Below are 10,974 nucleotides of genomic sequence, written 5' to 3'. Positions count from 1 at the left end.
ACGTCACCTCTCCATGTTCTCCACAGATGCTGCCTGACCCGCTGAGTTACTCCAGCACTCTGTGTCCACTTTTGTTCTCATCTCCGGCAGAGAAGTGGCTGGGTTGCTAGTGTAAATGCCACGATGCCTACCTGACGACCCTTCTTCAGACTGACGTCGAGACCCTTCTTCAGACTGATGTGGAGGTGGGGGAGGGGCGGGTTCCCGCCCCTCCCCCATCTCCACATCAGTCTGAAGAAGGGTCCGACCCGAAACGACCCATTCCTTCTTCCACAGATGCTGCCTGTCGAGAGTTATGGTTCAGCAGCATCTATGGAGGTAGGGAAATAGGCAACGTTTCCGCCCCTCCCCCTTCTCCAAATAGACAAAGTTTTGGGCTGAAACCCGGAAGGGTTTCGGCCCAAAACGTTACCTATTTCCTTAGCTCCACAGATGCTGCTGCACCCGCTGAGTTACTCCAGCACTCTGTGAAACGTCACCTATCCATGTTCTCCACAAATGCTGCCTGACCCGCTGGAAGCTCCGGGCGGCAGGTTTATTTGGGGAGGGAACACACACGACAACTCTTGTGTCGCCTTTGTTAGGTAAAGATTCAGGAAGGGTAGATGGACACAAAACCGCTGGAGTAACTCAGCGGGTGAGGCATCTCTGGAGAGAAGGAATATGTGTGGCGTTTCAGGTCGAGACCCTTCTTCAGTTTAAGACAAGTTGCAGCGCAGCAGAGTAACGAGTGGAGCCGCCACCTTACTGCGCCAGAGACCCGGGTTCAATCCTGACCTCGGGTGCTGTCTGTGTGGAGCTTACACGTTCTCCCTGTGACAGCGTGGGTTTCCACCGGTTTACCCCCACCAGCCAAAGACTGGCGAGTTTGTAGGTCAATTGGCCCTCTGTAAACTTGCCCCCTCCCCTAGTGTGTGCGGGGAGTGGGTGAGAAAGTGGGATTGATGGCCGACATAGGCTCGGTGGGCCGAATGGCCTGTTTTATATCCGATTCGCTAAACTAATACTATTAACACCGGGGGCTGCGGTTGGCGTGTGAGGTCCATCCGCGCGTCAGTAGAGAGAGCCGAGAGAACAAGTTGTTGAAGGAAGGAGAGAGATGCGACTCAGACTGGTTTAAATTTAGAAGTCCCCAGCGACAATGACGCAAGTGCAGAATAAATAGATCCATCATCTGAGATGTAAATGTGTTGGCGCTGGCTGCCCTGTGTCATCGCTCTGTGCAAATACAGCGTGCCATTCATTCATTCATTCATTCATAAATCGATGCAGCAGACAGGCGGGCATCGTGGCCAGTGTCGGGGTCTCGTGGTCTTGTTCGCTCTTGACCCTTGCACATGGTCAGTCTGAAGAAGGGTCTCGACCCGAAACGTCATCCATTCCTTCTCTCCAGAGATGCTGCCTGTCCCGCTGAGTTACTCCAGCACTCTGTGAAACGTCACCTATCCATGTTCTCCACAGATGCTGCCTGACCCGCTGAGTTACTCCAGCACTCTGTGAAACGTCACCTATCCATGTTCTCCACAGATGCTGCCTGTCCCGCTGAGTTACTCCAGCTGGCTTGCCTTGTCTTAGTGTAAACCAGCTTCCTGCACCTGTCCTGGGCGGACAAGTGTTTGGATGGTCAATTCTGCTACTTAGGTGGGACGTCCATTGTCCGAAGTCGAGATGAAGCAACAGCGTCGCCGTTGAGACTGGATGCGGGACAGCCCGCGGGCGAGGGGGTGAAAGGGGCCGCGCCGTGAGCGGGGATTAGGGGGAGAGGGCGAGAGACTCATCTCATGAAGGAATCATCTCGCCCTATTGCGGGTCACGGCCGCTCTCGTCCCAACGCCCAACCCCAGCCTCCATCCACGTTGCTCCAGTCATAAAATATCAACTCCTTGTCGGACATCGACCCAGGAACGCGGCGGGCAGGTGGGACCGAGTGGCGTCTTTAACGTTGTATACAAGAACAGAGAAAACACACATATGGACAGGTGCATGAAGAAAGGTCGCGACCAGAAACATCACCTGTCCATGTTCTCCAGAGATGTTGCCTGACCCACGGAGTTGCGCCAACACTCTGTGTTTGTTTTTGTGTGTAAACCAGCACCTGCCATTCCCTGTTTCTACATGGACAGGGAGGTACATAGGAACGGTTTGGGGGGTTATGGGCCAAACTAGCTGAAGTAGATCTTTGACATGTACTGCTCAACTCCATATACAAACTCGCGGAACAGGCGATAGGGGCAAGCGGCTCAACGTTGGGGAAAGAAGGTAGCACTAATTATTACTAACCCGACTCATTAGTGCTAACTCTTGCTAACTCTTGAACCATGCATCCCCGATATCATATTGACATCAATGGAGGGACAATAGTGAATGAGGAACGAGACTTTAGGAAGATGTGTTTTCAAGTACCATTGAGCCATCAATTGCACCTGTCCAAATGTCTAAAAGCCACTTAGACAGGTACAAGCACAGGAAATGTCTTGAAGGATATGGGCCAGGCCAGGTGGGACTAGCACGGGTTGGCATGTTGGTCTGCATGGGCTAGATGGGCTGAAGGGCCTGTTTCCCTGCTGTGAGATCCTATGGTTCTAAAACTCAAAGGTAACCCCAATGTTATCCAATCAGGCCTCGTTTCGTGAACTAACGAGAAGGTTCTAGAGATGCAGGTGATTTGGTGACACCTGGGCACAGGTTGGACAGGTGGGACACGCGAAGCTGGAGTCACTCAGCGGGACAGGCAGCATCTCTGGAGAGAAGGAATGGGCGACGTTTCGGGTCGAGACCCTTCCTCAGACTGAGAGTGGGTGGAGAGGGAGACCAGAGATATAGACGGGGATGTAGAGAGATATAGAACAAATGAATGAAAGATAGGCGAGGAAATAACGACGATGAAGGGAACGGGCCATTGTTAGCTGTGGGCGAGGCGAGAACGAGTTATAATGTATTCAAGAGGGAGTTAGATTTAGCTCTTAGGGCTAACGGAATCAAGGGATATGGGGAGAAAGCAGGAACGGGGTACTGATTGGGGATGATCAGCTACTCCTGCACCTGTTTTCTCTAAGGTACACAATAATGCTGGAGAAACTCAGCGGGTGCAGCAGCATCTATGGAGCGAAGGAAATAGGCAACGTTTCGGGCCGAAACCCGGAAGGGTTTCCGGGCCTTCCGGGTTTCGGCCCGAAACGTTGCCTATTTCCTTCAGGGTTTTGGCCCGAAACGTTGCCTATTTCCTTCGCTCCATAGATGCTGCTGCAACCGCTGAGTTTCTCCAGCATTTTTGTCTACCTTCAATTTTCCAGCATCTGCACAGTTCCTTCTTGAACACCTATTTTCTCTATATCTGTGTGTTCCTACGAACAGCGCCGCTGTGAGGGTGTGGACTGGAGGCGTTCTCCTTGTCTAGATTGAAGGAGAGTTTTTTTCTTTAAAAGAGGGCGGGACTGAGCAAGTCCTGCGAGTTGGAGCATATTAGCGGCGGTCTCAGTCTCAGTCTCCAGCCGATAGCAGTGTAGCGGTGGTGGCCGAGGGAGACACAAGGAACTTGCACACGCTGGCATCTTGTGTGCTGGAGTAACTCAGCGGGTCAGGCAGCAGCTCTGGAGAACATGGATAGGTGACGTTTCGGGTCGGGACCCTTCTTCAGACTGACTGTGCTTGGGATGGGTGGGGGTGGGGGGGGGGGGGGGGGGGTAAAGCTCTGGGAGAGAGAGGGGGGGGGGGGGCATGACAAAGCCGGGCAAGTGATAGGTGAACACAGGTGAGTGGAGGTTTGTTATGCGGTTGGTGGACAAAAGCCACATATTGGGAATTAGACAATAGATGTGAGATATGGAGAGAGAGGTGGTTGTTGGTGGCGGGCCGCGGGGGGAGAGGGGAGGGGGATGGTGGGAGGGAGGGAGGGGGGGGGGGGGAGAGACGGGAACAAAGGAATGTTTCAGTCTTCCCCTGTTTTAGTGCCGGTGGAATGATAGGTCTCGGTAAACCGCTGCCGAACTGTGGCGAGATGCCGGCTGCCGGTGCCGGGGAAGTCGCACACCTCTCCCGCTGGACCCGGGGGGGGTGGTGGTGTGGGGGGGGGGGGGGGGGGGGGGGAGGGGGAGGGGGGGGGGTGGGGGGGGGGTGGGGGGAGATGGGGGGGGGGGGTTCAGACCCGCGCTGCTCCCTCACCCCCAGCTCCCGGGGCAACGTCGCGAAGCGACTGGTCGCGTCTCAAACTTCCTCGCAAAAACACCCCCTCACTCTCCGAGTGGAATGAACAGGATTTGATCCGATGTAGCCCACACGATTAGAAACACACGGACAATAGACATTAGGTGCAGGAGTGTAGGCCATTCGGCCCATCGAGCCAACACCACCATTCAATGTGATCATGGCTGATCATCCCCAATCAGTACCCCGTTCCTGCCTTCTCCCCATATCCCCTGGACTCCGTTAGCCCTAAGAGCTAAATCTGACTCTCTCTTGAATACATTTCAATGCTGATTGGTGTTAAGGTTGCTGCTATACGTGCTCTGCTAAATGTGATAATACTCGCGGCAATTCTGTCGAAGCGGTGACAAGTGAGGCGGTGCTTTGTTTTAGTGCGTGGATTAAATGAAGTCACGCCCGTGGCTTTAATACACGGCGGCGTTTATATTGGCGGGTTTCACCCGGTAACAGATGTCCTTGGTGCAATGAGACACGACGCTGTAAATCTCAATGTCCACTCCATTATTTATTCGCCCACATATTTTTCACCCACGAATATTTGCCCTGTGTTACGATCGCATTTTTGTCTCGCCGGCAAATAGAATCCCCTTCGACAGACACAGAGTGCTGGAGTAACTCAGCGGGTCAGGCAGCATCTGTGGAGAACATGGATAGGTGACGTTTCACAGAGTGCTGGAGTAACTCCGCGGGTCAGGCAGCATCTGTGGAGAACATGGCTAGGTGACGTTTCACAGAGTGCTGGAGTAACTCAGCGGGTCAGGCAGCATCTGTGGAGAACATGGATAGGGTGACGTTTCACAGAGTGCTGGAGTAACTCAGCGGGTCAGGCAGCATCTCTGGAGAGAAGGAATGGGTGACGTTTCGGGTCGAGACCCTTCTTCAGACTGATGTGGAGATGGGGGAGGGGCGGGAACCCGCCCCTCCCCCACCACTCCACATCAGTCTGAAGAAGGGTCTCGATGTCAGTCTGAAGAAGGGTCGTCAGGTAGGCATCGTGGCATTTACACTAGCAACCCAGCCACTTCTCTGCCGGAGATGAGAACAAAAGTGGACACAGAGTGCTGGAGTAACTCAGCGGGTCAGGCAGCATCTATGGTGAACATGGATAGGTGACGTTTCACAGAGTGCTGGAGTAACTTAGCGGGTCAGGCAGCATCTGTGGAGAACATGGATAGGTGACGTTTCACAGAGTGCTGGAGTAACTCAGTGGGTCAGGCAGCATCTGTGGAGAACATGGATAGGTGACGTTTCACAGAATGCTGGGAGTAACTCAGCGGGTCAGGCAGCATCTGTGGAGAACATGGATAGGTGACGTTTCACAGAGTGCTGGAGTAACTCAGCGGGTCAGGCCCTTGCTCCCACCCCCCCCCCCCCCCCCTCCCTCTCCACCCCTCCCCATTCTCCGTTCCCCGCCCAGTCTGACTGTCACTGACTACATTTCATCCGTTTGTTTTGTTGCCACCTTCTCCCAGTATTCTACATTTTCCTTCACCCCCATCTCTTTTAATGTCTCGTTTTCACACCCCACCCTTCCTTATTTCTGTATCTCCCCTCTCCCCTGATTCTCTGTCTGAAGAATGGTCTCGCCCCGCAACGTCACCCATCCCCTTTCACCAGCGATGCCGCCGGTCCCACTGAGTTACTCCAGCATGTTGACCCTATTTTCAGTATAAACCAGCATCTGCAGTTTCTTCCTACACAATAGAAGCCTCTTGGCACGGACTTCAAATTCCCGTACAATTCCCCTAGCGGGTGGGTCGAAGGGCCTGTTTCCGTGCTATCTCTAAACTACATTAAACTCGTTCGCGAAGGGTCGATCACAAAACTGTTCATAGAAACATAGAAAATAGGTGCAGGAGTCGGCCATTCGGCCCTTCGAGCCTGCACCGCCATTCGATATGATCATGACTGATCATCCAACTCAGTATCCTGTACCTGCCTTCTCTCCATACCCCCTGATCCCTTTAGCCACAACGGCCACATCTAACGCCCTCTTAAATATAGCCAATGAACTGTGTGGCCTCAACTACCTTCTGTGGCAGAGAATTCCACAGATTCACCACTCTCTGTGTGAAAAATGATTTTCTCATCTCGGTCCTAAAAGACTTCCCTCTTATCCTTAAACTGTGACCCCTAGTTCTGGACTTCCCCAACATCGGGAATAATCTTCCTGCATCTAGCCTGTCTAACCCTTTAAGAATTTTGTAAGTTTCTATAAGGTTCTATATCAGGTTTAAATGTATTAAAATTCTTCGAATGTACCTGATGCTGGTTTACAGAAAAAGACACGAAGTGCCGGATTAACTCAGGGAGTCAGGCATCGTCTCTGGAGAACATGGACTGACTCCGAAGAAGGGTCCCGATCCGAAGCATTGCCTATCCATGTTCTCCAGAGATGCTGCATGACCCGCTGAGTTACTCCAGCACTCTGTGTCGTGTGTCGGTTTGTAGGTTAATTTTCACACAGAGAGTGGTGAATCTCTGGAACTCTCTGCCACAGAAGGTAGCTGAGGCCAGTTCATTGGCTATATTTAAGAGGGAGTTAGATGTGGCCCTTGTGGCTAAAGGGGTCAGAGGGTACGGAGAGAAGGCAGGTACAGGATACTGAGTTGGATGATCAGCCATGATCATATTGAATGGCGGTGCAGGCTCGAAGGGCCGAATGGCCTCTACTCCTGCACCTATTGTCTATGTTTCTATGTTTCTAATTGAGCTCTGTAAATAGTGACGTGAAAGTAGGAAAAGGTAGAACTAGTGTGAACAGATGATCAGTGATCTGCGTGGACTCGATGGGCCGAATGGCCCGTTTCCATGCTGTGTCTCACTCTAAACTACACTAAACCCTCGCCTCGTCATCCAGCCGCTCTCTCCACCTTCCCAAACACAAGCTCCATTTACACATGTCGATACCTACCGGGATCACATTGCCTGCGGAAGTTTATTGAAGTTCCCATAACGGCACCGATCCCGACCTATCCGTGATTCAGCAGCATTTCCTACACTCAATCAGCGTGTACGATAGTGTTAGTGTGCGGGGATCGCTGGTCGGCATGGGCTCGGTGGGCCGAAGGGCCTGTTTCCGCGCTGTATCGATAAACTAAGCTAAAAGCGTTTGGCCTTCTGAATATTCACGTGGATCTCAGGCCGTTAGGTTCCCAGTGGAGAAATAATACCACATTATGTGGCTACGCAGCGAGAACGAGTGTAGTTTTTCTGGGCGTGTTTTATGACGTGAGGCTGCCAGTATTATCTATGCCACGCTCAGTAAAATTATTAACATGGAATTCGGGACAGGAACAGGTCTGAAGAAGGGTCTCGACCCGAAACGTCACCCATTCCTTCTCTCCGGAGATGCTGCCTCACCTGCTGAGTCACTCCAGCATTTTGTGTCTACCTTCGATTTAATTCAGCATCTGCAGTTCCTTCTTGCACTGGAACAGGCCCTTCGGCCCTCGTTGCCCGTGCTGAACATGATGCCAGGTTAAACTAATCTCCTCTGCCTGCATATAATCCCAATCCCCCCATTCCATGCATGTCCCTGCGTCTTTCTAGAGGTCTTGCAAAAGCCTCCACCGCCACCCTATGTGTAAAAACAAACTTGGCCCCAGACATCTCCTCTCAACGTTGCCCACATCGCCTTAAAGCCAAGACCTGGAATATTTCACATTCCCACCTTGGGACGTAGGTTCCAATTTACAAAAAGAAAAATAATAATCCTGTGTTTTCATGACTGTTGCATTTGTCGAGGTCTGTGTTTCAAATTAGTTTTTCTGCCTCGTCTCAAATGCAAGTTCCGTTGATGCTTGAAGTTACTTCAGTACAAACTCGTTAGGGTTTTACTGTAAATGTTGCATTTCCGGAATCTGTGTTCAGTTCGTGAAGAGTCTGGTTGAATGTTTGATTCGACCTTAAATATTCTATTCGGCAGACTAGTGTAGGCGGGGCATCTTGGGCGGCACGGGCAAGTTGGGCCGAAGGGCCCGTTTCCGCGATGTGTGAATGACATAACTCGGTCAGTTGGAAAAGTGCAAATAGCCGGAAATTCAGCAACTTTCAAGGTGTGAGGTGGTCCATGAACCTCCCCCCACTTCGTGTCCCCAATGGTCTACATGTGGCTTTTCAAAGTGTGGCAAGTTTTCAATGTGCATTAAACTTTCAAGTGTGTGTGGAAACTTTCCAACTTGTGTGGAAACCTTTCGGCATTACCGGTGTTCGGAGATCCCGTGCTCTGTGTTCAGACGCGAACATGTTGATATTGGCGATTGATCCTTATCGATGATGCTACGAGAGTCATACGTATGAACAAAAAGAAAACAATCGGGCGTTACTTTGTTGAATTCAGTGACGTTAATTGAAACAGCGTCAAATGTCACCGACACTGGCATTAATGGCCACATGTATTACTTGGTATTAAAAGATATTTGCGCCCTATATGTGGTCCATAAATTAAATATAAAGGAGATGAGGGGGTGGGGGACAAGATTGGAGATGACAAAGACAAGAGGGCACAGCTTTAAGGTGAGAGGGCCAACGTTTAAAGGAGAAGGTTTTTTTACACAGAGGGTGGTGACTGGAACTCGCTGCCAGGGGTGGTGGAGGCAGATACCATCGTGGTGTTTAAGAGGCTTTTGGATGGCACATGGATATGCAGGGGAATGGAGGGATATGGATCACGTGCTGGCAGATAAGAGCATCATCATGTTCAGCACGGACATTGTGGGCCGAAGGGCCTCTCCCCGCGCTACTATGTTCGATTACCTTTACTATTTCTGGGACAAATGCCTTGGGGGGAAATGTTAGTTCCTGGAGGAATATTAACTTGCAGCAGGGTGGCGCAGCTGCCTCACAGCGCCAGAGACCAGGGTTCGATCCTGACCACGAATGCTGTTTGTGTGTGGACTTTGTACGTTCCCCCTGTGACCGCGTGGGTTTTTCTCCGGGTGCTCCGGTTTCCTCCCACACCCCAAAGACGTGCGGGTGTGTAGGTTAATTGGTCCTCTGTAAATCCCCCCCCCCCCCCCCCCCCCCCGTGTGTAGGGAGTGGGTGATAAAATGGGGCTACATAGAACTAACTAGTGTGACGGGTGGACTCGGTGAGTTCATTCCAGGATCGAACCCGGATCTCTGTCGCTGTGAGACAAGTAGCAACTGCCCCCTTTGGGCATCTGGTGACCCGCCAATATCGGCAGCGAGCAACCCAAAGATAGATACAAAATGCTGGAGTAACTCAGCGGGACAGGCAGTATCTCTGGAGAGAAGGAATGGGTGACGCTTCGGGTCGAGACCCTTCTTCAGACTGATCATCAATAGACAATAGGTGCAGGAGTAGGCCATTCGGCCCTTCGAACCAGCACCGCCATTCGATGTGATCAATATTTTCCAACTTCTCAAAGGCTGGCTGGGGTGTGGGAGGAAACCGGAGCACCCGGAGAAAAACCCACGCGGTCCCAGGGGAAATAATAATGGCAACATAATGATTTGTATTGTCGATAATACTAAGTTTGTTGTTGTATTTGCTGTTGCTGTTGCTGTAACGTGGTGTCCCTTTCTTCTTGTGTCGCCCACAGTCCCGCCGGGTGAAGGGAGTAATGGTCATCTTGGTCCTGGCTATGGTCATCTCATATTTCGGTTGTCCGCAAGCAGCCCCGATGAAAGAAGCCGGCGCCTCCTTCTACCCCGGGCGAGCGGACGGGGCGAGAGACGGGATGGGACCGGCCCGCGGGCTGGGAGCGCTGGCCCAGACGGTGGAACATGTGCTGGAGGAACTGCTGGAGGAGGTGGATGAGCCGGAGAGACCGGCGAGCGACAGCGACAGCGAAGGCGGGGGCAACAAGGAAGTCGACCTGTACTCGTCGCGGGTGATGTTGAGCGGCCAAGTGCCTCTGGAGCCGCCCCTGCTCTTCCTGATGGAAGAGTACAGGAACTTCTTGGAAGCGGCCAACATGTCGGCCCGGGTCCGGCGCCACTCCGACCCGGGGAGGAGAGGGGAGCTGAGTGTGTGTGACAGCATCAGTCAGTGGGTGACGGCCGACAAGAAGAAGACTGCCGTGGACATGTCCGGCCAGACGGTCAGCGTCTTGGAAAAAATCCTCGTCCAGAACGGCCAACTTAAGCAGTACTTTTACGAGACCAAATGCAACCCCAAGGGTTTCACCAACGAAGGCTGCAGGGGAATAGACAAGAAACATTGGAATTCGCAGTGTAGAACCAGCCAATCCTATGTGCGAGCTCTAACCATGGATGGTAGGAAGAAGATTGGGTGGAGGTTTATACGGATAGACACGTCGTGTGTATGTACGCTCACCTTTAAGAGGGGGAGATAATAAATTGGTGTATATAGATTTTATTGAGAAGTAATCTATTTGTATATATTACATACAGGGTAATTTATTCCGTCGAGATGATACAGAATACTAATTTTATGGACTGCATGTGTAAATGAAGTTTATACCGTTAAAAAAAAAAGTGGTTATACGGTTTATTTATTGAACATGTCCATGGCCCGGGGAAGTGTGTGTGTGTTGGGGGGGGGGGGGGGGGGGGGGGGGGGGGGGGGGAGAAGAACCATTCCGTGCACAAACAAACAACCAACCAGCCTGTATTACATTCTTCAGAGTATCGTGGCTTGTTGCGTGACTTTTGCCAAGACTTGACCCGAAAGTTTTCAAGAATAATCATAAATAATAAATGCATGCTGCTGCGATGGTCCGGTTCAAACATGTCCATGGGGGGGGGGGGGGGGGGGGGGGGGGGGGGGGGGAGCCCATGATA

General features: G+C 51.9%; 1 protein-coding gene across 5 annotated transcripts in view; it reads left to right on the top strand.

Moving 5' to 3' along the window:
• The window catches only part of bdnf (brain-derived neurotrophic factor), a 27,099-nt gene extending 16,382 nt beyond the window's left edge, over positions 1 to 10,717 (top strand). For 4 of the 5 annotated variants that reach the window (XM_055649145.1, XM_055649144.1, XM_055649142.1 and 1 more), the window contains exon 2: positions 9,771 to 10,717. In XM_055649145.1, coding sequence (XP_055505120.1) covers positions 9,792 to 10,526 — 735 coding nt within the window. In that variant the 5' untranslated portion in view covers positions 9,771 to 9,791 and the 3' untranslated portion in view covers positions 10,527 to 10,717. Of the gene's footprint in view, positions 1 to 3,467; positions 3,608 to 9,770 lie in introns of those variants that run through there. The other variant, XM_055649141.1, reaches the window with a different exon arrangement.
• The last annotated feature ends 257 nt before the right edge of the window (positions 10,718 to 10,974 follow it).

This window comes from Leucoraja erinacea, chromosome 18 (assembly GCF_028641065.1).
Source record: "Leucoraja erinacea ecotype New England chromosome 18, Leri_hhj_1, whole genome shotgun sequence".
Classification (NCBI taxonomy): Eukaryota; Metazoa; Chordata; class Chondrichthyes; order Rajiformes; family Rajidae; genus Leucoraja; species Leucoraja erinaceus.
Note: the sequence above shows the minus strand (reverse complement) of the source record. Positions and strands in the feature narration are given on the sequence as shown.